The sequence below is a fragment of the Erithacus rubecula genome (genome assembly GCF_903797595.1).
Source record: "Erithacus rubecula genome assembly, chromosome: 31".
Lineage (NCBI taxonomy): Eukaryota > Metazoa > Chordata > Aves > Passeriformes > Muscicapidae > Erithacus > Erithacus rubecula.
In genome coordinates this window covers 862,773-888,743 of record NC_136682.1, presented here as the reverse complement: position 1 = coordinate 888,743, position 25,971 = coordinate 862,773, and the positions used below count along the sequence as shown (strand labels likewise).

The 25,971-nt window shown below is 63.1% G+C and overlaps 3 protein-coding genes across 4 annotated transcripts in view; 2 read left to right on the top strand and 1 right to left on the bottom strand.

Moving 5' to 3' along the window:
* Window positions 1-531: 531 nt before the first annotated feature.
* On the top strand, window positions 532-7,689 carry CS (citrate synthase). Of its 2 annotated transcripts, none has more exons than XM_079329142.1 (11): window positions 532-742; window positions 2,588-2,635; window positions 3,168-3,304; window positions 3,415-3,513; window positions 3,805-3,936; window positions 4,022-4,210; window positions 4,295-4,494; window positions 4,690-4,819; window positions 5,299-5,400; window positions 6,122-6,331; window positions 6,954-7,689. In XM_079329142.1, exons 1-11 carry the CDS (start codon window positions 541-543, stop codon window positions 7,122-7,124), a joined length of 1,620 nt encoding a protein of 539 aa, XP_079185268.1. In that variant the 5' UTR covers window positions 532-540; the 3' UTR covers window positions 7,125-7,689. The 2 variants fall into 2 exon arrangements, with proteins under 2 accessions (XP_079185268.1, XP_079185269.1); XM_079329143.1 differs by having other exon boundaries at window positions 560-742; window positions 3,168-3,275; window positions 3,448-3,513.
* On the bottom strand, window positions 7,663-14,233 carry COQ10A (coenzyme Q10A). The gene is made up of 5 exons (XM_079329145.1): window positions 14,067-14,233; window positions 11,825-11,977; window positions 9,756-9,948; window positions 8,908-9,009; window positions 7,663-8,817 (listed from the first exon to the last, which is right to left on the bottom strand). The coding sequence occupies exons 1-5, from the start codon at window positions 14,144-14,146 to the stop codon at window positions 8,650-8,652; spliced, it is 696 nt and encodes a 231-aa protein (XP_079185271.1). The 5' UTR covers window positions 14,147-14,233; the 3' UTR covers window positions 7,663-8,649.
* A 1,244-nt stretch (window positions 14,234-15,477) lies between these two features.
* The window catches only part of ANKRD52 (ankyrin repeat domain 52), a 41,659-nt gene continuing 31,165 nt past the window's right edge, over window positions 15,478-25,971 (top strand). Inside the window, 6 exon segments of the mRNA XM_079329139.1 lie at window positions 15,478-15,619; window positions 18,953-19,036; window positions 20,543-20,621; window positions 21,226-21,296; window positions 23,595-23,795; window positions 24,530-24,617. Of these exon segments, the coding sequence (XP_079185265.1) occupies window positions 15,593-15,619; window positions 18,953-19,036; window positions 20,543-20,621; window positions 21,226-21,296; window positions 23,595-23,795; window positions 24,530-24,617 (550 nt within the window). The 5' untranslated portion in view covers window positions 15,478-15,592.

The window sequence follows — 25,971 nt, the reverse complement described above, 5'->3', positions numbered from 1 at the left end:
CTCTGCAGTGGCCTGTGTCACCCCATGTCACCTGGCCAGGCTGCAGGAGCAGCAGGAGGGCTCGTGTCACCTTGTGTCACCCCACTGTGTCACACGTTGCACCGGGGCCAGAAGGACAGTGGCCTGGCCTCAGTGGGGACGGTGACACCTGACGTCACCGCTGAGCCAGGGTCATGCCACAGCCTATCACCTCAAGCCATTGTGGCCATATGCAGGATGACGTCATGGGCTCAGGTGACCTCACACCGTCCCGCCGAGCGCTTGGTGACGTCACGGGGCTGCCCCGCCGCCCCCACAGCCGAACCCCACCGAGACACCGGCGCGGCCGCAGGGATGACACCGAGCCATGACGTCACGCACCGCGGCCGGTGACGTAATGAGACGGGGCGGGCACCCCCTCACCCCACCCCTGCTCTCGATCAGGCGAATGCGGCGGCCACCTATAGCTCGCGCCCCCCGCCACTTCATTAGCATGGCCCCGCCCCGCGGCGCGCCACTCGGCCAGTAGCGAATGGCTCTGCCCCGGGAGGGGGCGGGGTTATGCTAATGACCAGCGCCGCGCTCCGCCCCGCCCTCACGTTGAGGACCCCCGGCCGCCGCCGCTCCGGCCCCGGTCCCGCTCCCGGTCCCGGCCCCGCTCCCGGACCCGGCCCCGTTCAGTCCCGGCCTGTCCCGTCCCGGTGCCGCCATGACGCTCCTCGCCGCCGGCAGCCGGGCGGCCGCGCGCCTCCGCGGGCCCAAGGTGAGCGCGCCCGGCCCGGCCTCACCGCGCCTTAAAGGGGCGACGCCGCGGGGGGAAGGGAGAGCGGGGGGGGTCCGGTTCTTAAAGGGGCGACGCGGGGGGCGCCGCCTTAAAGGGGCCGCGCGGTGGGGGCGGAGGAGAGGGGGGATGGGACCGAGGCGATCGGGATCGCGACCGGGAGCGGAACCGAGACCGGGGTGGGCGCGGGGCCGCAGCGGCAGCACGTGGTGGGAACCGGCGCTGGGCGCTCCCGCTGCGGCCTTCTCAGAACCGGGGGCACCGGGAGTGGCTGGGGGGCTCCGGGCCCGGTCCGCGCTTGGGGGGCTCCGCCGCTGCTTCAGCCCCGGGGGACCCCGCTGGGGACTCCGGTCCCGCCGCTTCCCCCCCGTTGTATAGTGCCGGGCTTGGGGGTCCCAGGCTCCCCCCGGGACCCCGCGCCCGGCGGCACCGGCAGTGCGGGGGTGGAGGCGGGGACCTCTCCCTCCACCGCCGCCACCGCCCTTCCCCAGCGTCCCGGGGCCGTAGAGGACAACGGGGTCACAGCGAGGGGACCCCCGGTACCGGGGTACCCCGGTACCGGGCCGGAACGACCCCGCTCCCTCCGCTGTGTTTGCCTTGGCCGCGGTCCTGGCGTTTCGTAACGGGCGCTGCGGTGTCTTTATCGACCGGGCGATATTTTGGGATATTCACGATGCCCCACTTGGCCCTGCTCACCCGTCAAACCGGGCGGACCGGGGCCGCCCCCCCGGATCGAGCCGTAATCCCGACCCTCCTCCTCCTCCTCATCCGCACCCTGGAGCCGGGGATCCGCCGCTTCCCCGAGCACAACGGGAGCCCCCGGAGGGTCCCGGTGTCCCCCCGCACGCCCCCCCGCCGGTGCCCGGTGTCACCGCCAACACGTGTGACCTTGAGCCAGTGGCACCTCGGTGACAGCCGGGACGAGCCGTGGGCACCCCCAAAACGGGGTGACACAGGGGGTGACACTGGGGGCGACACGGTGGTGGGGTGACGGGGCCCCCGCGGCGGCGACAGCGGCCGCCTTGACCTTGGGCTTCCCGCTGCCGCCTCCATTGTTCCGCCGGCATTTTCCCTTCCCGGAGCCGCCTGTTGCTGGGGGACGCGGCCTCGCCACCCGCCACGGCCACACCCGGTGTACCGGGGACACCCCGGGCCGGGCCGGGGGCTGGCGGGGGGCTGGGGGACACCCGGGGGGGTTCTCTGCAGCGCGGCCCCCCCGCGTCCTCCCGGCAGCCAGCGGAAAAACCGAGTCATGTTCTGGCTCTGCCGCAGGCGCTGCTGCAGCTCCCGGCCCCGGGGAATCTCCCGGTGTCCCTGTGCATGGCAGCCCCGGTGTCCCCCGGTGTGTCCCAGAGTGCTCCGGTGTGTCCCGGTGTGTCCCGGTGTCCCCCAGCCCCCGTTGCCCGGCGGTGTCCCCGTGGCCCGGGGTGTTCCCGGGATGTCCCCGCCGGCCGGAGTCCCCGCGGTTCCCGGTTCCCACGCGTGGGCGACGAACAAAGTTCGGATTCCCCAGCTCAGGAAAACCGCGGCTGTGCCTGGCCGGGCTCGGCTCCAGGGAGGAGAACGCGGTCACATTCCCCGTGCCAGGTCCGGGTGTGGCCGCGAGGGCAGCGCGGGGCCGGCCCGGCTGATCCCGGCTCTGATCCCGGCTCTGATCCCGGCTCTGATCCCCGCCCGCGTGGGCGAGGGAAGCGGCTCTGCCGGACTCGTCCTTGGGAACCGGGGTCTCCGCTCCTGCCGGGGGGCTGGGGGGGCTCGTGTGGCTGCACCCCCCAAAAGGAGGCCCTGCCCTGGTGACAGGGGGTCTCTGTGTCCCTTGTCCCACAGAATGCACCGTGTGTCCTCTTCGCTGCTCGCCACGCCAGCGCCGCCACGGTAAGGGGGGGTCCTGTCCGGTCACCCCTGTCCTGTCATCTCTGACTTCTGTCCTGACACCTCTTGCCTGTGGCTTCCTCTCCTGATGAGGTGTCCTGTCATCCCCTTTCCTGTCCCCAGCTCTCTTGTCACCCCTTCTCCCATGACCCCTCTTCTGTGACCCCATCTTGCCACTCTTCTCCAATGGGAGCTCCCTTTCCTGTCACCCCCTTTCCTGTCACCTCTTTGCTCTGGCCCCCTCTCCTGTCTCCCATCTTCAAGGGGGGGGACCCTCTCCCATCACCCCTTCTCCTGTCACCCCCTTTCCTGTCACCCATCTCCAAGGGGAGCCCCCTGTTCTATTGCCCCCTCTCCTGTCACCCCCTTTCCTGTCCTCACCTCCCTCCAAGGAGTGACAAGGACTCTCCTCTTTCTGTCTCTTGAGTCACTCCCTCTCCTGCCTCACCTCTTCTGTCACCCCCCTCCTGTCACCCTCTTGTTTGTCACACCCTTCTCTTGTCCCCCCTCTCACGTCACCCTCCCCTGTCCCCAGAACCTCAAAGATGTCCTGGCCACCATGATCCCCAAGGAGCAGGCAAAGATCAAGAGCTTCAGGCAGCAGCACGGCAGCACAGCCATCGGGCAGATCACGGTGGACATGGTGAGTGTGTGGCCACTGGGCACAGCACAGTGACATGGTGAGTGTGTGGCCATCGGGGAGATCACAGTGACATGGTGAGTGTGTGGCCATTGGGGAGATCACAGTGACATGGTGAGTGTGTGGCCACAGGCCCTGCCAGTGTCCCTCACCGTGGCCTCCTGGCCCCTTGCAGGTGTACGGTGGCATGAGGGGTATGAAAGGGCTGATCTACGAGACCTCTGTGCTGGATCCTGACGAGGTAGGGCCCTGTCCCACCCCATCCAATTCATCCCATCCAACCCCATCCATCCCACCCCATCCATCCCATCCCACCCCATCCAACCCCATCCATCCCATCCATCCCACCCCATCCATCCCATCCATCCCACCCCATCCATCCCACCCCATCCATCCCACACCATCCATCCCATCCCACCCCATCCACCCCACCCCATCCATCCCACCCCATCCACCCCATCCACCCCATCCATCCCACCCCATCCATCCCACCCCACCCCATCCAGCCCCGCTGATGCTCCCGGCTCCGCAGGGCATCCGCTTCCGTGGCTACAGCATTCCCGAGTGCCAGAAGAAGCTGCCCAAAGCCGCAGGGGGAGAGGAGCCACTGCCTGAGGGTCTCTTCTGGCTGCTGGTGACCGGAGAAATCCCAACCCAGGAGCAGGTACAGCCAGCAGGGAGCTGCCAAACAGCTGAGGGGGGTCTGGCAGCCCCCAGCCCCACAGCTCAGCCCCGCTGTGTCCCCACAGGTGACCTGGCTGTCCCGGGAGTGGGCCAAGCGTGCAGCTCTGCCCTCCCACGTGGTGACCATGCTGGACAACTTCCCCACCAACCTGCACCCCATGTCCCAGCTGAGCGCCGCCGTCACCGCCCTCAACAGCGAGAGCAAATTCGCCCGCGCCTACGCCGAGGGCATCCACCGCGCCAAGTACTGGGAGGTACAGGGGGAGCTGCTGACTTTGGGGGGCTGCACTGGGGGGAAGGGGCTTGAGGGGAGCACGGTCTGACCCCTCTGCTCCCAGTTTGTGTACGAGGACGCCATGGACCTGATCGCCAAGCTGCCGTGCGTGGCCGCCAAGATCTACCGCAACCTGTACCGCGAGGGCAGCGGCATCGGCGCCATCGACCCCAACCTCGACTGGTCCCACAACTTCACCAACATGCTGGGCTACACCGACCCCCAGTTCATCGAGCTGATGCGGCTCTACCTCACCATCCACAGGTGGGGCGCTGCCGGCGGCTGGGGACGTGGAGGAGGCGGGGATTTGGCCCGGTTCCCAGCCCCAGGGCTGGGAGGTGCCCCGGCTGCTCTGGGAGTGTCACCCGAGCCGGCAACATTATACTCCCTGCCCCCAAAATGCCGTGGGAGGCGTTTGGTGGGGCTGGGGGAATCCTGATGGTTCTTTCACCCCTGTAGTGACCACGAGGGAGGGAATGTGAGTGCCCACACGAGCCACCTCGTGGGCAGCGCCTTGTCTGACCCGTACCTCTCCTTTGCCGCCGCCATGAACGGGCTGGCAGGGCCCCTGCACGGCCTGGCCAACCAGGTGGGCACTGCTCCCTGTCTGTGTGTCCCTCTCCCTGTCTGTGTGTCCCTCTCCCTGTCTGTCCCCACCTCCTCTCGGTCCCTCTCCCTGTCAATGTGTCCATGTTCCTGTCAGTGTGTTCCTCTGCCTGTCTGTCCCTATCCCTGTCACTCTGCCCATATCCCTCTTTCTGTCTCTCTGTCATTCTGTCCCTCCAGTTCTTCTATCCCCCTCCCTGTCCTGTCCCCCTCCCTGTCTGTCTGCTCCCACCTCCTGTCTGTCTCCCTGTCAGTGTGTTCCTCTCCCTGTCCTGTCTGTCCCTCCTCCTCTCTGTGTCACTCTCCCTGTCTGTCCCTCCTGTTCGTGCATCCCTCTGCCTGTCCCTCTCCCAATCCCTGTGTCCCTCTCCCCATCCCTGTGTCCCTCTGTCCTTCTCCTGTCCCTCTGTCCCTCTCCTGTCCCTCTCCTGTCCCCTGGTCTCACTCTGGCTGTTCCCACAGGAGGTGCTGCTCTGGCTCACTGACCTGCAGAAGGAGCTGGGCAAGGACGTGTCGGACGAGAAGCTGAGGGATTTCATCTGGAACACACTCAACTCGGGCAGGGTGAGGCTCAGGGCTGTGCTGGGGCTCAGGGGCTGTCCCAGGCTGTTCCCAGACTGTTCCAGGGCTGTGCTGGGGGTCAGGGGCTGTTCCAGGGCTGTGCTGGGGGTCAGGGGCTGTCCCAGGCTGTTCCAGGGCCATGCTCTGGGGGTCAGGAGCTGTTCCAGGTTGTTCCCAGGCTGTCCCAGGGCAGTGCTCTGGGGCTCAGGAGCTGTTCCAGGCTGTTCCAGGCTGTCCCAGGGCTGTGCTCTGGGGGTCAGGAGCTGTCCCAGGCTGTCCCAGGGCAGTGCTCTGGGGCTCAGGGGCTGTTTCAGGACTGTGCTGGGGGTCAGGAGCTGTCCCAGGCTGTTCCAGGCTGTTCCAGGGCCGTGCTCTGGGGCTCAGGGACTGTTCCAGGCTGTTCCAGGGCTGTGCTGGGGGTCAGGAGCTGTCCCAGGCTGTTCCCAGGCTGTTCCAGGGCTGTGCTCTGGGGGTCAGGGGCTGTCCCAGGCTGTTCCAGGGCTGTGCTGGGGGTCAGGAGCTGTCCCAGGCTGTTCCAGGGCCGTGCTCTGGGGCTCAGGGACTGTTCCAGGCTTGTTCCTAGGCTGTTCCAGGGCCATGCTCTGGGGGTCAGGGGCTGTCCCAGGCTGTTCCCAGGCTGTTCCAGGGCCATGCTCTGGGGGTCAGGGGCTGTTCCTGGGCCGTGCTGGGTCAGCAGCACCCTCTGAGCCCCCCGTGCCCCCAGGTGGTGCCAGGCTACGGGCACGCGGTGCTGCGGAAGACGGACCCGCGCTACACCTGCCAGCGGGAGTTCGCCCTCAAGCACCTGCCCAAGGACCCCCTGTTCAAGCTGGTGGCTCAGCTCTACAAGATTGTCCCCAACGTGCTGCTGGAGCAGGGCAAGGCCAAGAACCCCTGGCCCAATGTGGATGCCCACAGTGGGGTCCTGCTGCAGGTGAGCCCGGGCACCTCTGTCCCTTTCCCTCTGTGTCCCTCTGTCTGTCCTTTCCCTGTCTGTGTGTTCCTTTCCATATCCACATCCCTCTCCCTGTCCTGTCTGTCCCTCCTCTTGTCCAGGTGTCCTTCTCCCTGTCTGTCCCTGTGTCTGTCTCTCTGTCCCTCTCCCTGTCCTGTGTATCCCTCTCTCTGTTCTTCCTTTGTGCGTGTCCCTCGCTCTCTGTCCCTTTCCCTGTGTGTCCCTGTCCTGTCTGTCCCTCTGTTCTCTTCCTAGTCTGTGTCCCTGTCTGTGTGTCTCTCCCCGTTTGTCCCTCTGTTCTTGCTGCTGTCTGTGTGTCCCCATCCCTGTCCTGTCTGTCCCTCTCTCTGATCTCCCTCCTGTCTGTGTGTCCTTCTCTCTGTCCTGACTCTCTGTTCTCCCTCCTCTCTCCCTGTCCCTGTCTGTGTCCCCCACTCCCTGTCCTGTCCATTCTTTCCCTATCCCATCCCTCCCTCTCCCAACCCGTTCCTCTCCTCATCCATCTGTCCCTCACCCTGTTGGCCTTTCCCTCTCATTGTCCCTTTGTCCCTGGGGGTCTCCTGGCTGCCCCCCACCCCCACTGATGCCCCTGTCCTTGCAGTACTACGGCATGAAGGAGATGAATTACTACACGGTGCTGTTCGGGGTGTCTCGGGCCCTGGGTGTCCTGTCTCAGCTCATCTGGAGCCGAGCGCTGGGATTCCCCCTGGAGAGACCCAAATCCATGAGCACCAAGGGCCTCATGCAGCTCGTGGGCTACAAATCCGGGTAAAGAAGGGAAAGAAGGGACGGGGGCAGGGCAGCCCCAGGGAACGCCGCGCTGCCGGGCCCGGCCCGGACCCTCGGCTCTGAACCCCCCCCGGGCCCCCCCTCCCCTCCCACCCGCCTTGGGGAGGGGGACAAGCAGCCCTGGGGTCCCCCCCACCCCAGCCCCACACTGGAGCCCCTGCCCTGGTGGGGTGGGGGAGCTCCCGTGCCCCCTCCCCACCCCAGCAGCTCTCACTGCGCACACTGGGAGCCCCCCCCAGGCTCCCCACACTGGGAGCCCCCCCCCAGGCTCCCTCTCTGCTGGGCTGGGGGGGGTCCTGGCAGGGTGCAGCCCCCCGAGGGGGGTTCAGTCCAGCCCCGTGTCCGGGCCCCCCCCGCAGGGACTCGATACACTCCTCCCCGGCCGCGCCCCCGTGTTTGTGTGACCCCCCTTCCCCCCCTGCCTGAAGCCCCCGGGAGCCAGAGCTGGGACCCCCCCCCCCCCCCCCCACCCCGGCTCCTCGCAGCTCTCGGGCACTTCTGTACAAACAACAACAAAAAAATGCAAAATAAATGTTTTTATTAACAAACCCCCAGCCTCCCCCTTCCCTTCCCTGGGCTGCAGGGTTTAGAAAGGGGGGGGGGGGGTCAGGGCGTGGTGCCCCCACCCCACCCGAGGGTCGCTCAGTGGTGGTGGCACAACCAGCTTTGGGTTTGGGGGGGTCCCAGCATGCAGCCCCCTCCCCCAAAATCCCCCCTGCCATGTCTGAATGAGGACCAGGAGGCTGCTGACCCTTGGAAAATGCTCTTTATTGGCCTGTCAAAGCCCTTCCTTCTCGGGCAGCACGGCCAGGGCAGCTCGGGGGGGCTCCAGGAACCCCTCAGCCCCCCGGGGAGGGGGGACCCGAGACCCTTCCCATCCCCCTGGCACAGGTGAGGAACCGCGAGCGGGGCCGGGGGGGCCGCTGGGGGGGTGGGGTCGGGACCGGGGGGGTCCCTGCGGAGGGTGCTGGGGGTGGGGGCGGGGGGGGAGCAACGGGAGCCGCCCCCTCCCCACCCTGTGCGTGTGGCTTGTGCAAAGTGTGCGACATCGGGGGCGGGGCGGGCTCCTCCCTGCGCCGGCTCCTTCCCTTTTGTTCTGGAAGAGCTGGGGAGGAATTGGGAGGGGTCCCAGCAGCTTCCCCCACCCCAAAATTCCCCCCCGTTCTCCCGAAGCACGGCGGGGCCCAGGCACCAGAGCTGCCCCCACCGGGGCCCTCCAGCCTGGCTGAGGAGTTTAAAAATAAGAACAACAAAAAAAAATAAAAGGGTTAAAAAAAAAAAAAAAAAAAAAAAAAAGAAGAAGAAACTCAACAAAAACAAAAAAACCAAGAACTAAAACAAAACTTAAAACCCCAAATCAGCTACAAATCCAGGGGAGTCCAGCACCGGGAGGACTCAGCTCCTCACGGCGTCGAGGCAACAGCAGCGGAAACGCACTTGAATAAATATTTTGGGGGAGGGGGTGGGTGGGCTCTGCACAGTCCGGGGGGGCCCCGGCCCGGCCACCCTCACGTCTGGTGCACCTCGTGGAACATCAGCTCCCGGGGGATGCGGGTCTCGGGCCCGAAGTTCTTGGCGGCGCGGCGCTCGAAGGCGGCCACCATCTGCTTGACCACCTCGTCAAAGAACATGGTGGCCAGCTGGGAGTGCAGCAGGGAGCGGAACTCGAAGGAGATCTGAGCAGGAGGAGGAGGAGGAGGAGGGAGGTGAGCCCGGCAGGTGAGCCCTGCCCTCCCCCGGGGGTGGGGCTCGGGGCGGGGTCGTACCGAGAAATCCACGGTGCTGGTGCGGGGGTAGCCGGGGATGCCGGGGCTGAAGCGCCAGTTGGTCTCCAGGTGGTTGAAGAGGCGCCCGTCGGTGCAAACGGCCTGGGGAGGGGAACAGCAGGGGTCAGGGGGCTCTGGAGACATCAGAGAATCCTGGAAATCCCCCTGGATCCAGTCCAAACTGGGATCCCCACAGTGCCACACTGGGGCTCAGCAAATCCTGGAAAACCCCCCTGGATCCAGTCCAAACTGGGATCCCCACAGTGCCACACTGGGGCTCAGGAGCCATCACAGAATCCTTGAAACCCTCCTGGATCCAGTCCAAACTGGGATCCCCAGAGTGCCACACTGGGGCTCAGGAACCATCACAGAATCCTTGAAACCCTCCTGGATCCAGTCCAAACTGGGATCCCCAGAGTGCCACACTGGGGCTCAGCAAATCCTGGAAAACCCCCCTGGATCCAGTCCAAGCTGGGATCCCCACAGGGCTCAGGAACCATCAGAGAATCCTGGAAAACCCCCCTGGATCCAGTCCAAGTCACATCCAGTCCTTCCCTGGACACCTCCAGGGACGGGGGCTCCAAATCTCCCTGAACAGTTCCAAATCCTGAGAGTCCCCAAATCCAATCCCTGATCACCCTTTCCATGGAAAAATCCCTTCTGGTGTCCATCTCCTGGAGGAATTTGGGGCTGTTCCTTATTCTGGGAGCAGAGTCTGACTCCAACCAGCTCTGCTGTCCCATCAGGTAAAAAGTCCCTCCTGAGCCTCCTTTTCTCCAAGCTGAGCCCCTTCCCAGCTCCCTCAGGATCTCTCCAGACCCCTCCCCAGCCCTGATGTCCCTGCTGACCTTGACCAGGTGTGGCTGCACCAGGGTGACGATGGAGGTGTAGCGCTCCAGCACGGGAGGGAACCCCACCTCCAGCTGGGCCTTGACGTGGCCGGCGCGCCGCGACACCACCACCGACTTCTTGCACCAGGGAACAAAGTTCTTGTAATCCTCCACGTTGGCCACCACGTCGTACATCTCCTGCATGGAGTAGCTGGGGACACAGACGGGGATGGGGTCAGGATTGGGGTCAAGACCAGGACTGGGGTTGGGGTCAGGATTGGGGTCAGGATTAGGATTGGGTCAGGATTGGAGCTGGGGTCAGGACTGGGGTTGGGGTCAGAATTGGGGTCAGGATTGGGGTTGGGGTCAGAATTGGGGTCAGAATTGGGGTCAGAATTGGGGTCAGGATTGGGGTTGGGGTCAGAATTGGGGTCAGGATTGGGGTTGGGGTCAGGATTGGGGCTGGGGTTGGAGTCAGGATTGGGGTCAGGATTGGGGTCAGGATCAGGACTGGGGTCAGAATTGGGGCTGGGATCAGGACTTGGGTCAGGACTGGGGTCAGGATAGGGGCTGGGGTCAGGATTGGGGCTGGGGTCAGGATTGGGGCTGGGGTCAGAATTGGGGTTGGGGCTGGGATCAGGACTGGGGTCAGGATTGGGGTCAGGATTGGGGTTGGGATCAGGATTGGGGTCAGGATTGGGGCTGGGGTTGGGGTCAGGATCAGGATTGGGGTCAGGATTGGGGCTGGGGTTGGGGTCAGGATTGGGGTCAGGATTGGGGTTGGGATCAGGATTGGGGTCAGGATTGGTGCTGGGGTTGGGGTCAGAATTGGGGTCAGGATTGGGGTTGGGGTTGGGGTCAGAACTGGGGTCAGGATTGGGGTTGGGTTCAGGATTGGAGTCAGGATTGGGGCTGGGGTTGGAGTCAGGATTGGGGTTGGGGTCAGGACTGGGGTTGGGGTCAGGATTTGGGTCAGGACTGAGGCTGGGGTTGGGTCAGGATTGGGGTTGGGGTCGGGGTCAAGGGCAAGTTTGCAGCTGGGGCTGGAACTGAGCTTAAGGTCAGGGCTGGAGCCAAGGCTGGAGCTGGAGCTGGGATTGGAGCTGGGACTGGGGACAGTGCCAAGGTTGGGGCTGGGATTAAGATCAAGGTTGGGGCTGGTGTTGGAATTGGGGCTAAGATCAAGGTTGGGGCTGGTGTTGGAATTGGGGCTAAGATCAAGGTTGGGGCTGGTGTTGGAACTGGGTTTGAGATCAAGGTTGGAACTGAGTTAAGGCCAAGGTTGGGATTTGGGTTTGGAGCTGGGGTCAGGGTCAGGGTCAGGGCTGGGGTTGGAATTGGAGCTGGGCCTGGGGTCAGGGCTGGGGTTGGGTTTGGAGATGGGTTTGGGGCTGGGTCAGGCTCAGGGTCAGGGCTGGGGCTGGAGCTGGGATTGGGCTTGGAGCTGGGCCTGGGGTTGGGGTTGGGTCAGGGTCAGGACTAGGGCTGGGCTTAGAGGTGGGCCTGGTGCCGGATCAGGGTCAGGCTGGGGTTGGGATTGGATCTGGGCCTGGAGCTGGGTCAGGCTCAGGCTCAGGCTGAGCTCAAGCTGGGGTTGGGGTTGGGTTTGGAGCTGGGCTCAGGCTCAGGCTGGGGTTGGGCTCAGGCTGGGGCTGGGGTTGGGTTTAGAGCCGGGCTCAGGCTGGGGTTGGGCTCAGACTCAGGCTGGGGCTGGGTTTAGAGCTAGGATCAGGCTCAGGCTGGGGCTGGGGCTGGCTCAGGCTCAGGCTGGGGCTGGGTTTGGGGTTGGGTTTGGAGCTGGGCTCAGGCTCAGGCTCAGGCTCAGGCTGAGCTCAGGCTGGGGTTGGGGTGGGGTTTGGAGCCGGGCTCAGGCTCAGGCTCAGGCTCAGGCTCAGGCTCAGGCTCAGGCTGGGTTTGGGGTTGGGTTTAGAGCCGGGCTCAGGCTCAGGCTCAGGCTCAGGCTCAGGCTGGGTTTGGAGCTGGGCTCAGGCTCAGGCTGGGTTTGGGGTTGGGTTTAGAGCCGGGCTCAGGCTCAGGCTCAGGCTCAGGCTCAGGCTCAGGCTCAGGCTCGGGTCCCGCACACGCACCCGATGATGCGGCGCTCCGAGTACTCCTTGCGCTTGTTGCTGAGGTTCAGGAAGCCGCGGCTCGGCTGCGCTCGGGGCTCCAGCGGCGCCGCCACCGGCACCGGCACCGGCCGGCCCGACCGCGGCAGCCGCAGCCCGCACAGCGCCGTGTGCCTGCGGAACCGGCTGTCAGCAGCACCGGGGACAGAGCCCCGGGGCACAGAGCCCTTCCCGGGGGGACAGAGCCCTGGGGGACAGAGCCCCTCGGGGGGACAGAGCCCCGGGGGGACAGAGCCCCGGGGGACAGAGCCCCTCCGGGGGGGACAGAGCCCCGGGGGGGACAGAGCCCCGGGGGGACAGAGCCCTGGGGGGACAGAGCCCCGGGGGACAGAGCCCCTCCGGGGGGGACAGAGCCCCGGGGGGACAGGAGCCCTTCGGGGGACAGAGCCCCGGGGGACAGAGCCCCGGGGGGGACAGAGCCCTTCGGGGGGACAGAGCCCCGGGGGACAGAGCCCCTCGGGGGGACAGAGCCCTCCGGGGGGACAGAGCCCTGGGGGGACAGAGCCCCTCGGGGACAGAGCCCCTCGGGGGGACAGAGCCCTTCCTGGGGGGACAGGAGCTCTTCCCGGGGACAGGAGCCCTTCCAGAGCTCCCAAATCCCACCAGAGCTGCCCAGCTCCTGACAGGCCCCTCCAGACCATCCCAAACTCTTTCAGACTATCCCAAATCCTTCCAGACCATCCCAAATCCTTCCAGACCATCCCAAATCCCTCCAGACCATCCCAAACTCTTCCAGACCATCCCAAACTCTTTCAGACTATCCCAAATCCTTCCAGACCATCCCAAATCTCTCCAGACCATCCCAAATCTCTCCAGACCTTCCCAAGCCTGTTCCCATCTGGCCTGGGTCCCTTCCCAGCCAATCCAGGTCCCTTCCTGACCAGCCCAGCCCCTTTCCAGACCTCTCCAGGTCCCTTCCAGACAGGTCTCAGTCCCTCCAGACCATCCCAAACTCTTCCAGACCATCCCAAATCCCTCCAGATCATCCCAAATCCCATTCCCACCCAGCCTGGGTCCCTTCCCAATCAACTCAGGTCCCTTCCAGTCCTTCCTTGGTCCTTTCTGGACTGGCCCAGGTCCCTTCCAGACCTCTCCAGGTCCTTTCCTGACCAGCTCAGGCTCTTTCCAGACTTGTCCAAGCCCCTTCCTGAACTTCCAGATCCCACCCAGACCTTCCCAAGCCCCTTCCACACAGCCCTGGGTCCTTTCCTGGCCATTCCCTGTCCCCTCCTGGCCACTCCATGTCCCCTCCTGGCCACTCCCTGTCCCCTCCTGGCCACTCCATGTCCCCTCCTGGCCATTCCCTGTCCCTCCTGGCCACTCCATGTCCTTTCCTGGCTATTCCATGTCCCTCCTGGCCACTCCTGGTCCCTCCTGGCCACTCCCTGTCCCCTCCTGGCCATTCCCTGTCCCCTCCTGGCCATTCCCTGTCCTCTCCTGGCCACTCCCTGTCCCCTCCTGGTCACTCCCTGTCCCCTCCTGGCCATTCCCTGTCCCCTCCTGTCCCCTCCATGTCCCTTCTGGCCATTCCCTGTCCCTCCTGGCCACTCCCTGTCCCCTCCTGGCCATTCCCTGTCCCCTCCTGGTCACTCCATGTCCCTTCCTTGCCATTCCCTGTCCCCTCCTGGCCACTCCCGGTCCCTCCTGGCCACTCCCGGTCCCTTTCCCGGTCCCCGAACCCCCCCGGAGGCTCCGGGCCGGTGCTCACGGCAGGGAAGGTGCCAGGGCTGCTGTTGGCAGGAGGAGGAAGGCGGGAAACCGGACCTTGGGGACACCTAATCCCGGCGGGAACAACTGCCCGGTGCCCCCCGGTGTCCCCCGGTGTCACTCCCGGGGGGACAAAGGGGACGGGACATCATTGTCACCCCCGGAGCCACCGCGGGCTGTCTCGTGTCCCGGGCTGAGGTCACGCCGTGGGGACACACCCGGGTGGCCTCGGGACTGTCCCCCAGCCAGGGCTCGGTGACACCGGAGCCTCGGACGGGGCTCGGGGCGGGAGCGGCACCGGCCCGGTCCCGGTGTCTGCTCCAAGGTCAGACCCCCAACAGAGGGTGTTCCCCACCCAGGGCCGTCCTACGGGAACCGGGACAGCGGCACCGCCGGGACCCCCCCATCCCACGGAGCCCCCGGGCTCCCCACGGTGCCGGTGTGACCTCCGGGCCCCGCCCGCCCGCGGGCCGCCGCCGCCGCCACCGCCGCTCACCTGCCGGGCGGGGCCGCCGCGGCCCGCAGGCGCTGCCGCGCCCCGAGCTGGAGGGCGCCGCGGAGCCGCCGGGCCGCCATCACCGGGCCGGAACCGGGACCGGGCCGGGACGCGGCGCCGCCGCCGCCGTGACCTCTCACCCCGTGACGTCACCACGTCGCCATAGCGCCCGGTACGTCAAGGGGCGGGGCAGGGCGACGCCCCCCGAGGGAGGAACTATGGGAGTTGTAGTCGGAGAGTGCGCGGGGCACGATGGGAAATGTAGTCCGGGCCGGGGCTGCGGCTGCCCAGGGACCGGGATTGAACCGGGACCAACCGGGACTAACCGGGACCGCCCCGCCCGGAGCTGCTCAGGCCCAGGGGGCGTTCGGCCCCGCCTCCCACGTGTGCCCGCGTTCCGTCGGTCTGGAGAGGGACGGGGAGCCCCCGGTGCCGTGTCCCGGTACCGGCCCCGCTCCGAACTGAGCGGAGGAACCGGGAATTCACCGTGGCTGCGGGAACTGTGTGGCTCAGCGCTGCCCAGTATAGCCCAATACAGCCCAGTCCAGTTCATCCCAGTACAGCCCAGCACGATCCAGCGCAGCCGACACAGGGAATCACCAGTTCCCAGCCCGAACACAATTCCCGAGCTGGGAATTCCAGCCCAGCACCGCTCGGAGCCGGAGCTGCAGCCGGGCCCGGGATCCCCCCGAGCCCCGGGACCCCCGCCCGGATATCACGGGATGGGTTCGGATCGGGGCTGTCACTGCTCAGGGACCCCCGTGTGCCCCGGGACCACCTGGGGATGGGATTCCTACTGGAGAGACACCACAGAGGGGATGGAAGCAGCACATGGGTGATCCCAGGACCCTCTCCCACCACCCCACCACCCTGCGGGCTGGGGACGCTGCTGCTCAGGGACCCCCGGGACCCTCGGGACCACCTGGGGATGGGATTCCCATTGGAGAGACCCCATAGAGAGGGATGGAGGTGGCACATGGGTGACCCCAGGACCCTCTCCCACCACCCCACCACCCTTCGGGCTGGGGACACTGCTGGTCAGGGACCCCCGGGACCCCCAGGACCACCTGGGGATGGGATTCCCTCCGGACAGACCCCACTGAGGGGGTTGGAGGTGGCACATGGGTGACCCCAGGACCCTCTCCCACCATCCCATCACCTTTCAGGCTGGAGGAGCCGCTGCCCCGAGACCCCCCGGGACCCCCCGTGATTCCCGCCAGCCTCTCTCGGCTGTGACTCCCACCGGGGACACCCGGGGGTGAATCAGAGCAGAGACCCCCGGGACCCCCTCCCACCACCCCCGGGATCACCATTCCCGGTGCCCCCGCCCCGCCGGGGCGATGCCGCTGCCCGGGGCCGCCGCCGCTGCCGTTCCCCCCGTTCCCCCCGTTCCCCCCGTCGCTGGCGGCGCTCGGGGCCGGTGGGCGGCGCATCCCCGGCGCTCCATCCCCGCCCCGCAGCCGCCCGAGCGGAGCCGCCGCGGCCGGACCCGATGCCGGCAGCTGGGCGCTGAGGGCGGCCCCGACATGGGGGTTCTCAGCATCACGGACCAGGTACGGCCGCCGCCCCGTCCTTCCCCCTGCGCTGCTCCCGCCCGCCGCCGCCGCCGCCGCGCCGCGCCCGGGCAGCGCCGCTACGGCAGCCCGGGGATGTGCGGCCTAGCGCGGCTCCGGCACCGGGCCCGGCCCGGCGCCGCCCCAGGCCGCGGGCTCCGCTCTGCCGAGCCTTCCCCGCCCGGCCCGGGCCCGCCGCAGCTCCGGTACGGGCGGGGGTCGCTGCTGGCACCGGCTGTGCCCGTGCGCGCCGGGCCCAGCGCGGCCGGGACGGGCCGGGCCGGGAGAACGCCGGGGATGGGAGCGCCTGAACCGGGAACGGGAGAGAGCCAGGGATGGGACCCCCGAACCGGGGATGGGACCCCTGGACCGGGAACGGGAGAACGCCGGGGATGGGAGCGCCTGAACCGGGAATGGGATAGAACTGGGGATGGGAGCCCCGAACCGGGAACGGGAGAACGCCGGGGATGGGACCCCCGAACCGGGGATGGGACCCCCGAACCGGGAACGGGAGAACGCCGGGGATGGGACCCCGAACCGGGAATGGAAGAACGCCGGGGATGGGACCCCGAACCGGGGATGGGACCCCCGAACCGGGAACGGGAGAACGCCGGGGATGGGAGCGCCTGAACCGGGAATGGGAGAACGCCGGGGATGGGACCCTGAATCGGGAATGGGAGGAACCTCCCGAACAGGACCCCCGAACCGGGAACGGGAGAGCACCGGGAATGGGACCCCTGAATCGGGAACGGGAGAGAGCCGGGGATGGGACCCCGAACCGGGAATGGGATAGAACCGGGGATGGGACCCCCGAACCGGGAACGGGAGAGAGCCGGGGATGGGACCCCGAATCGGGAATGGGATAGAACCGGGGATGGGACCCTCGGGAGGGACCTCCCGAATAGGACCCCCGATCCGGGAATGGGAGAGCACCGGGGATGGAACCCCTGAAACGGGAGCGGGAAAGCCCCCGGGGATGGGACCCCCGAACTGGGAACGACGGAGCCCCGGGGTTCCGTGGGCCGGGAACGTGAATTATCAAAGGGGGATCGTGCCCCGGGAGAGCCCCGGGAATGCGACCCCCAAACCGGGATCGGCGGTGCCCCCGGGATGGGATATCCCGGCTCAGGAACGGGAGAACCTGGGATTGGGACAGCTGGGTCGGGAACGGGAGAAGCCCGGGAGTGGCAGAATCCCGGGAACGGGACCCTCGGGAGGGACAGAACCGCCCGGGGACCGAGGGGGAATCCCGGTGCTGGGACCCGCCGGTCTGGGAACGACCCCGGGATGGGACACCGGGATCGGGAACGGGAGAACTCCGAGAATGGGACACCGGGATCGGGAACGGGAGAACTCCAAGAATGGGACACCGGGATCGGGAAGAACAGAACTCACAGGGATGGGACATCCCGGTCCTGGAACGGTAGTTGGGACACCTGGATCGGGAACGGGAGAACCCCGGGAACGGGAGAATCCCGAGAATGGGAGAATCCTGGGAACGGGAGAATCCCGGGAATGGCAGAATCCCGGGAACGGGAGAACCCCGGGAACGGGAGAACCCCGGGAATGGCAGAATCCCGGGAATAGGAGAACCCCGGGAATGGGAGAACCCCGGGAATGGTGGAACCTTAGGAATGGGAGAACTTCGGAAATGGGAGAATCCCGGGATTGGGAGAACTCTGGGAACAGGAGAATCCTGAGTTTGGGGGAACCCCAGGACTGACAGAACCCCAGGAATGGGAGAACCCCGAGTTTTGGAGAACCCCGGGAGTGGGAGAACATGGGAATAGCAGAACCCCGGGAATGGCAAAATCCTGGGAATGGGAGAACCCCAAAATTGAGTCCTCCTGGATCAGGGAATTCAGATCAAGGGGGGACCCCCAGCCCCGGGACCCCCCCAGGGATGGGACCCTGGCCCTGCTGCCCTTCTGCCCCCCCAGCAGGGTTTTGGGGGTACCCCTGGGGTGCAGGGTGTCCCCATCAGGTTTTGGGGATACTCTTGGGGTGCAGGATGTCACTATCAAGTTTTGGGGGCACCCTTGGGGTGCAGGATGTCCCTGTTATGTTTTGGGGATGCTTTTGGGGTGCAGAGTGTCCTTGTTATATTTTATGGACTCTTCTGGGTTGCAGGGTGTCCCTGTCGTGTTTTAGGGACACATTTGGGGTTCAGGGTGTCCCCATTAGGATCTGGGGGTGCTCCTGGGTTCCAGGGTGTCCCTGCTATGATTTGGGGACTTTTTTGGGGGATTCAGAGTGTCCCCATCAGGCTTTGGGGACAAATCTGGGGTTCAGAGTGTCCCCATCAGGTTTTGGGGACAAATCTGGGGTTCAGAGTGTCCCCATCAGGTTTTGGGGACACCCCTCCTGTGGCTGTGCTGTCCCCAGAGCTCCGGGGACACATCCCATTTTCCCCACAGATTTTCCCCTTTTTACCCCCTGGATTTTGGGGTCAGGGGCTGCCAGAACCCCCCCAACCCCACACCAAGCCCTGCCCTCAATCCAGGGATGAATTTTGGAGGAGCTGAGGATGAGTGGGATGAAAAAAGGAAGAATTTGGGATTGGGAGGGGATGGAGAAAGGGGGGATCAACCCCAGATTTAAAAATAATTTGATTTTTTGGGGTACCCCAACCACTCCCCTCTCCCCTGTGCCAGGCCTGGAGCCTTTTGGGGACACTATTGATGTTTTCCAACCTTTCTTAAAATATTTATTTTGTAAAAAAATCCTTTTATTTTTTTATTTTAAAGCATCTTAACAAGTGATGCTGCTGCATTCCAGGGGGATGACACAGCCTTGCCCTGACCCAGGATGTGTTCCCTGATTTTGGGATGAGGCAGGGCTGGGGAGGGGTCACTGCCAGACAGATTTTAAAAAAAGCAAAATTTGATGGTTTTGAGCTTCAAATCCAATCTTGGGAGGGGTGGGCAGAGTTTGGGGGGGTCACAGCACCCAAATCCCTCCATCCCAAAAAGCCTCAGTGGGGTTTGACAGCGACCAGGGGGGTGCTGAGCACCCCAAGTGCAGCTCTGCCTTTGATTTTTCTGCAGAAAAATGGAATTTTTAGGTCTTTGAAGAAGGGAAGGGGGGTTCAGGAATTTTGGTTGTGCCCAAATTTCGGGTGGCAGGAGCTGGAGACTCATCCTGGAGAAACGAGGAGGATTTCCCAAAAATTCCCAGTTCTGATTATGAAGGAAAAAGCAGGAAAAATATCAATGCTGGGTGGGAAATCAATGGCAGGGCAGGTTGGGGTGCAGGGGGTGCTGCAGCTGTGTCCCCTGGTGCTGCCACCCCTCGTTGTCACCCGTGTCACTGTCACCCCTGGTGTCCCTGCAGCCCCCTCTGGTCCAAGCCATCTTCAACCGGGATGTGGAGGAGGTTCGCTCGCTGCTCAGTCAGAAGGAGAACATCAATGTGCTGGTGAGGTCCTGGGGCTCCCCAAAATCCTCCCTGGGGCTCCCCAAAATCCTCCCTGGGGCTCCCCAAATCCATCCTGAGGCTCCTCAGGGATTCCAAAATCCATCCTGAGACTCCTCAGGGATCCCCAAATCCATCCTGTGTCTGCTCAGGGATCCCCAAAATCCTCCCTGGGGCTCCCCAAATCCATCCTGTGTCTGCTCAGGGATCCCCAAAATCCTCCCTGGGGCTCCCCAAAATCCTCCCTGGGGCTCCTCAGGGATCCCCAAAATCCTCCCTGAGGCTCCCCAAATCCATCCTGTGTCTGCTCAGGGCTCCCCAAAATCCTCCCTGGGGCTCCCCAAATCCATCCTGAGGCTCCTCAGGGCTCCCAAAATCCATCCTGAGACTCCTCAGGGATCCCAAAATCCATCCTGTGTCTGCTCAGGGCTCCCCAAAATCCTCCCTGGGGCTCCCCAAATCCATCCTGTGTCTGCTCAGGGCTCCCCAAAATCCTCCCTGGGGCTCCTCAGGGATCCCCAAAATCCTCCCTGAGACTCAGGGATCCCAAAATCCATCCTGTGTCTGCTCAGGGCTCCCCAAAATCATCCCTGGGGCTCCCCAAATCCTTCCTGTGTCTGCTCAGGGATCCCCAAAATCCTCCCTGGGGCTCCTCAGGGCTCCCCAAATCCATCCTGAGGCTCATCAGGGATCCCCAAAATCCATCCTGAACCTCCTCAAATCCTTCCTATTCCCATCCCCATTCCCACCCCTCAATTGTTGCTTCCAAAATTGTTTTTATTCCTCCCCTGGTGCTCCCCAAATCCTTCTGTTCCTCCTCAGGGCTCCCCAAATCCCTCCTGAGCCTCCTTTTCTCCAGGCTGAGCCCTTTCCCAGCTCCCTCAGGGTTTCTCCAGCCTCTCCCAGCCTTTCCCAACCTTTCCAATCCTTTCCCACCCTTCTCCCAGCCCTTTCCCAGCTTTTTCCAGCATTTCCCAACCCTTTTCCCAGCCTTTCCAACCCTTTCCCACCATTTCCCAAACCATTCCCAGCCTTTCCCACCCTTTCCAATCCTTTCCCAACCCTCTCCCAGTCTTTCCTTCCCTTCTCCCAGCTTTTCCCAGCTTTTCCCAACCTTCTCAATCCTTTCCCAACTTTTCCCAACCCTTTCCCACCCCTCTCCAAACCTTTTCCCAACCCTTTCCCATCCCTCTCCCAGCCTTTCCTTGCATTTTCTCAGCCTTTATTTGCCTTTTCCCAGCCCTTCCCATCGTTTCCCATCCTTTCCCAGCCTTTTTCCACCCTTTCCCAGCATCTCCCAGACTCTCCCAGCCTTTCTTTGCCTTTCCCACCCTCTCCCAGTCCTTTTCCAACCCTTTCCCATCCTTTCCCACCCTCTCCCAACCCTTTCCCAACCCTTTTCCACCCTCTCCCAGCCTTTCCAATCCTTTCCCAGCCCCTTCCCAGCTTTTCCCAGCCCTTTTTCCAGCCTCTCCCAGCTCAGGGCTGGATTCTCCCTCTCCCCTGCAGGACCAAGAACGTCGGACCCCGCTCCATGCTGCTGCCTACATTGGAGATGTTGCAATCCTTGAGCTGCTCATCCTGTCAGGTGAGCCCCAGGGGGACCCCCCTGAGCCCCCCTGAGCTTTTGGGGTACACAGGGAATGGTTCCATAATCCTGAGAGGTTTCCACATCCTGGAATTGGAGGTGGAGACAGATGGATGCTCAGAGGAGATCATGGAGAAAATCCCCTAAAATCCAGGGGGGGTTTGCTCAGTTTTGGGTTGTGTTTGAGTTTGGAGTGTCCTCATCTGCTCCTCACCCTCTGCTCCCCTCAGGGAACCCTGGGAGGGAGAAACTCCAGAAACTCCCTCATTAAACAAGATTTGGGATGTTCAGATCCCCAGACAGTGAATATTCCCTGTCTCATGCTGGGTGCTCCCCAAGTCCTTTTTATCCTTCAGCCAGTTCTCCCCAAATCCTGCTAATTCCCAAACCCTTCCCATTTCCTCACCCAGACCTTTCCAAAATCTTTCCTACCCCTCACCTTTCCCATCCCCATCCCTTACTTGGTGCTCCCCAAATCTTTCCAATCCTTCAGTTCTCCCATTCCTTTCCTTCAGGGTTCTGGGGTTCTGGGCAGCAGGGAGAGGCAGCTGAGGGGTTTTTTTGGGGTGCAGGGAGCCCCTTTAAAGCCCTGTTGTCCCCACAGGTGCTAATGTGAACGCCAAGGACACGGTGTGGCTCACGCCGCTGCACCGCGCCGCAGCCTCTCGCCACGAGGTGGGTGCTCGGGGCAGGGACATCCCTGGGGGGAAAAAAAAGGGAATTTCTCCTCCTCCTTGGATTTTTTGGAATTTAAAGTTCTAGAGAGAGATGGGAAAAAAATCCTCATTGGTTGCTTTCACTCAATCCCTCAGGGATTTCTGTGTTTTCTCCTCTCCGGCGTTCATCTCTTCCCCAGGGGTTTGTTGCAGGTTTTTTTCTCCTGGTGGGATTTTGGGGATCCCATCCTGTGCTGAAGGAGCTGATCCCAACAGATCTCCCTGGAAAGTTTTCTTGGCTTTTTCTTTTTTTTTTTTTTTTTTTTTTTCGTGGGTTTGGTTTCATCCTGCTTAACTTCACCCTGGTTTGGAGAGGGAGGAATTGTTGGTTGGAGCAGGAGATCCTAAGCCCTGGGTGGAATTCTCCTGCTCAGGTGTTCCCCAAATCCTTCAGTGTGATCTCCTCTTCCCATAAGGAACCTTCCCAAAATGCTTTCTCTGCCTGGAACCTGCTCTGGGTTGGTTTTTTGGGGTGCTGGGAGTGCAGATCTTTGAGGTTGGGATACCCCAACAGCAGAGGAACTTCCCCTCCTCTTTCCCTGGTTTGGACTGTGAAGAACACAAAATTCTCACAGAACAAAGTTCTGGAGGGAGCTGGAAAAAAATCCCTGTTTTGGAGAGGGAGGAATTGTTGGTTGGAGCAGGAGATCCAAAGCCCTGGGTGGAATTCTCCTGCTCAGGTGTTCCCCAAATCCTTTTTATCCCTCACCTGGTGCTTCCAGGGTGGGACATGAGTGTGAGCTCCTCTCCTGAAGGTGTTTGTGTGTGAATAATCCCTAAAACACAGAGCTCCTGCTGCTTCTCTGGGAATTTGGGAATCCAAATTCTCTCATTTTTCCACCTGGGAAGTTCTCAAATTCCCATCTCCCTAAAGGAGCCTTCCCAAAATTCTTTCCCTGCTCTGGGGAGTGTCTGGGTTGGTTTTTTTGGGGTGCTGGGAGTGCAGATCAGTGGGGTTGGGATCTCTGGAAGCTCTGCCCCGATGGCAGGGAGCCAAAGCCTGGGCAGGAGCAGAGGAAATGAATGTCAGATGTAGGTCAGTGGGTCAGGTTTGTCACCCCCAAGCTCTGCTGAGTCACCAGGGATTGCTCACTCCTGGTTCTGCACGTGCTTCCTCCCCTGCTCTGGGGTTTTCTTTCCCCCAGCCAGAATTCATGGCTGGATTGGGTGAGATGAGCCCACCTGGCTCAGGTCCCATCTGGAAATAGAGCTGGAGCAGCCCAGGTGAGGGCTGGGGGATTCCCAGGAGGGTTGAGGGTGGAAAAGATCTTCAGGTCCAAGCTGGGACTGATCCCCACCAGGAGCCTGGACACCTCCAGGGATGGGGACTCCAAACCATTCTGGGCAGTTCCAAATCCTGAGAGATCCTAAATCCAATTCCTGAGAGCCCTTTCCATGAAGAAATCCCTCCTGGTGTCCTGAGCCTCTCCTGGAGGAATTTGAGGCCATTTCTCTCATCTTGGTGTCCCCTGGGAGCAGAGCCCGACCCCACCCGGCTCCGCTCTCCCTCAGGGAGTTGTGGGGTGAAAAGGTCCCTCCTGAGGCTCCTTTTCTCCAGGCTGAGCCCCTTCCCAGCTCCCTCAGGGCTTCTCCAGACCCTCCTGCTGCTGCTCCAGCCCTGCCCCAGCTCTGGCCCTGCTCCAGCCCCTCAATGTCTCTGTGGCCCCGAGAACTGGAGCCAGCGCTGGAGGGGCTCAGCAGGGCCAGCACAGGGGGACAATCCCTGTCCTGGGGGGACAATCCCTGTCCTGGGGGGACAATCCCTGCATTGGGGGACAATCACTGTATTGGGGGGGACAATCCATGTCCTGGGGGGACAATCCCTGCCCTGGGGGACAGTCCCTGTCCTGGGGAGCAATCCCTGTCCTGGGGGGCAATCCCTGCCCTGGGGGACAATCCCTGCACTGGGGACAATCCCTGCCCTGGGGACAATACCTGTACCGAGGAGAATCCCTACTTTGGGGGACAATCCCTGCCCTGGGGGACAATCCCTGCTTTGGGGACAATCCCTGTCCTGGGGACAATCCCTGCCCTGGGGGACAATCCCTGTCTTGGGGACAATCCCTGCCCTGGGGGCAGCCTAGGGCACACCTGGTGGGAATATCCCTTCTCCCAGCTCTCACCTTGATAGAACCCCACACCTACAGCCAGCAGCTCCTTCCCTTGGAGGCTCAGGGAACATCCCACAGCTCTGGAATCACTTGGATTGGGGTCTGGGGGGATTTTGAGCCTCTCTCTGCCTTCCCTTCCCCCACAGAAAGCCCTCCACCTGCTCCTCAAGCACTCAGCTGATGTCAATGCCCGGGACAAGCACTGGCAGACGCCGCTGCACGTGGCCGCCGCCAACCGCGCCACCAAGTGCGTGGAGGCGCTGGTGCCGCTGCTGAGCACCGTCAACGTGGCCGACCGCACCGGGCGCACGGCGCTGCACCACGCCGTGCACAGCGGCCACCTGGAGGTGGGCACGGGGACAGGGACAGGGACAGGGGGGCAGCAGGGACAGGGGGGTAGCAGGGACATGGAGGGTAGCAGGGACAGGGGGGTAGCAGGGACATGGGGGGCAGCAGGGACAGGGGGGTAGCAGGGACATGGAGGGTAGCAGGGACAGGGGGGCAGCAGGGACAGGGGGGTAGCAGGGACAGGGGGGTAGCAGGGACAGGGGGGTAGCAGGGACATGGAGGGTAGCAGGGACAGGGGGGCAGCAGGGACACAGAGGGTAGCAGGGACAGGGGTGGGCAGCAGGGACATTGAGGTGGGCAGCAGGGACAGAGGTGGGCAGCAGGAACATAAGGGTGGGCAACAGGGACATTGATGTGGCAGGAACGGGGAGAGCAGGGATAGGGTGGACACTAACAACATCAAATTGGGCAACAGGGACATTGAAGTGGCACAGACATTGGGGTGGCAGGGATAGGGTGGGCACTAAGGACATCAAGGTGGGCAGCAGTGACATTGGGGTGACAGGAATAGAGTGGACAGGGGTAGCAGGGATAGGATGGGCAGTAAAGGCATCGAGTTGGGCAGCAGGGACGGGGGTGGCAGGGACATTGGGGTGGCAGGAACAGGGGTGGGTCGCAGGGACAGGGGTGGCAGGGACAGGGTGGGCAGTAAGGACATTGGGGATGTGCTAGGGCATTGGGGTGTCCTGGGACGTCAGGGTGACCCCGCTCATGCTGTCCCCACACCCCACAGATGGTGAACCTGCTGCTCAACAAAGGTGCCAGTCCCAGCACGTGTGACAAGAAGGACCGGCAGCCCCTGCACTGGGCCGCCTTCCTGGGTGGGTGTTCCTGCTGCCTTCATCTCCCGCTGCTCTCCTGCTCTCCCATTTCCCCATCCCTCCCATTCCCTTCTCTCGGTGTTGTCATGGCTGTTGCTGTCATGGCTGTTGTCATGACTCTTGTCACAGCTGTTGTCACAGTGTTACTGTCACGGTGTTGCTGTCCCAGTGCCACTATCCTGGCTGTATTCACGCTGCCGCTCTCCCAGCTGTTGTCCCGCTGTTGCTGTCCCAGTGTTGTATGCACAGTGTCACTGTCCCAGCTGTAGTCCCGCTGTTGTATTCACAGTGCCATTGTCCTGGTGTTGTAGTCCCACTGTGGCTGTCCTAGTGCCACTGTCCGGCTGTATTAAGGGTGTTGTATTCACTATGTTACTGTCCCGCTGTTGCTGTCTGGGTGTTGTAGTCCCGGTGTCGCTGTCCCAGCTGTATTCGTGGTGTCACTGTCCCAGCTGTATTCACAGTGTCACTGTCCCTGCTGTATTCACAGTGTCACTGTCCCAGCTATTGTCCCACTGTTGTCCCACTGTTGCTGTCCCACTGTTGCATTCACGGTGTCGCTGTCGTGGTGTCACTGTCCCAGCTGTATTCATGGTGCCCTGTCATGCTGTTGCTGTCCTGGCTGTATTCACGGTGTCTCTGTGCCACTGTTGTTTCCCAGCTGTATTCACAGTGCCCTGTCCCGCTGTTGCATTCACGGTGTCGCTGTCCTGCTGTCACTGTCCTGCTGTTGTATTCACGGTGTCACTGTCCCCCTGTTTATTCACAGTGCCCTGTCCTGCTGTTGTATTCACGGTGTCACTGTCCCCCTGTTTATTCACGGTGCCCTGTCCTGCTGTTGTATTCACGGTGTCACTGTCCCCCTGTTTACTCACAGTGCCCTGTCCCGCTGTTGTATTCACAGTGTCACTGTCCCCCTGTTTATTCACGGTGCCCTGTCCCGCTGTTGTATTCACGGTGTCACTGTCCCCCTGTTTATTCACAGTGCCCTGTCCTGCTGTTGTATTCACGGTGTCACTGTCCCCCTGTTTATTCACAGTGCCCTGTCCTGCTGTTGTATTCACGGTGTCACTGTCCCCCTGTTTACTCACGGTGCCCTGTCCTGCTGTTGTATTCACATTGTCACTCTCCCCCTGTTTACTCACGGTGCCCTGTCCTGCTGTTGTATTCACATTGTCACTCTCCCCCTGTTTACTCACGGTGCCCTGTCCCGCTGTTGTATTCACGTTGTCACTGTCCCCCTGTTTACTCACGGTGCCCTGTCCCGCTGTTGTATTCACATTGTCACTGTCCCCCTGTTTACTCACGGTGCCCTGTCCTGCTGTTGTATTCACATTGTCACTGTCCCCCTGTT

Excerpts from the sequence above, each read along its gene's own strand:
- CS (XM_079329142.1), top strand. The coding sequence starts at position 541 with ATGCTAATGACCAGCGCCGCGCTCCGCCCCGCCCTCACGTTGAGGACC. Across the intron at positions 4,820-5,298 it reads TGCACGGCCTGGCCAACCAG|GAGGTGCTGCTCTGGCTCAC; the intron begins GTGGGCACTGCT and ends CTGTTCCCACAG. Across the intron at positions 6,332-6,953 it reads ACAGTGGGGTCCTGCTGCAG|TACTACGGCATGAAGGAGAT; the intron begins GTGAGCCCGGGC and ends CTGTCCTTGCAG.
- COQ10A (XM_079329145.1), bottom strand. The coding sequence starts at position 14,146 with ATGGCGGCCCGGCGGCTCCGCGGCGCCCTCCAGCTCGGGGCGCGGCAG. Across the intron at positions 9,949-11,824 it reads TCGGAGCGCCGCATCATCGG|CTACTCCATGCAGGAGATGT; the intron begins GTGCGTGTGCGG and ends CTGTGTCCCCAG. Across the intron at positions 8,818-8,907 it reads CCAGCACCGTGGATTTCTCG|ATCTCCTTCGAGTTCCGCTC; the intron begins GTACGACCCCGC and ends CCTCCTGCTCAG.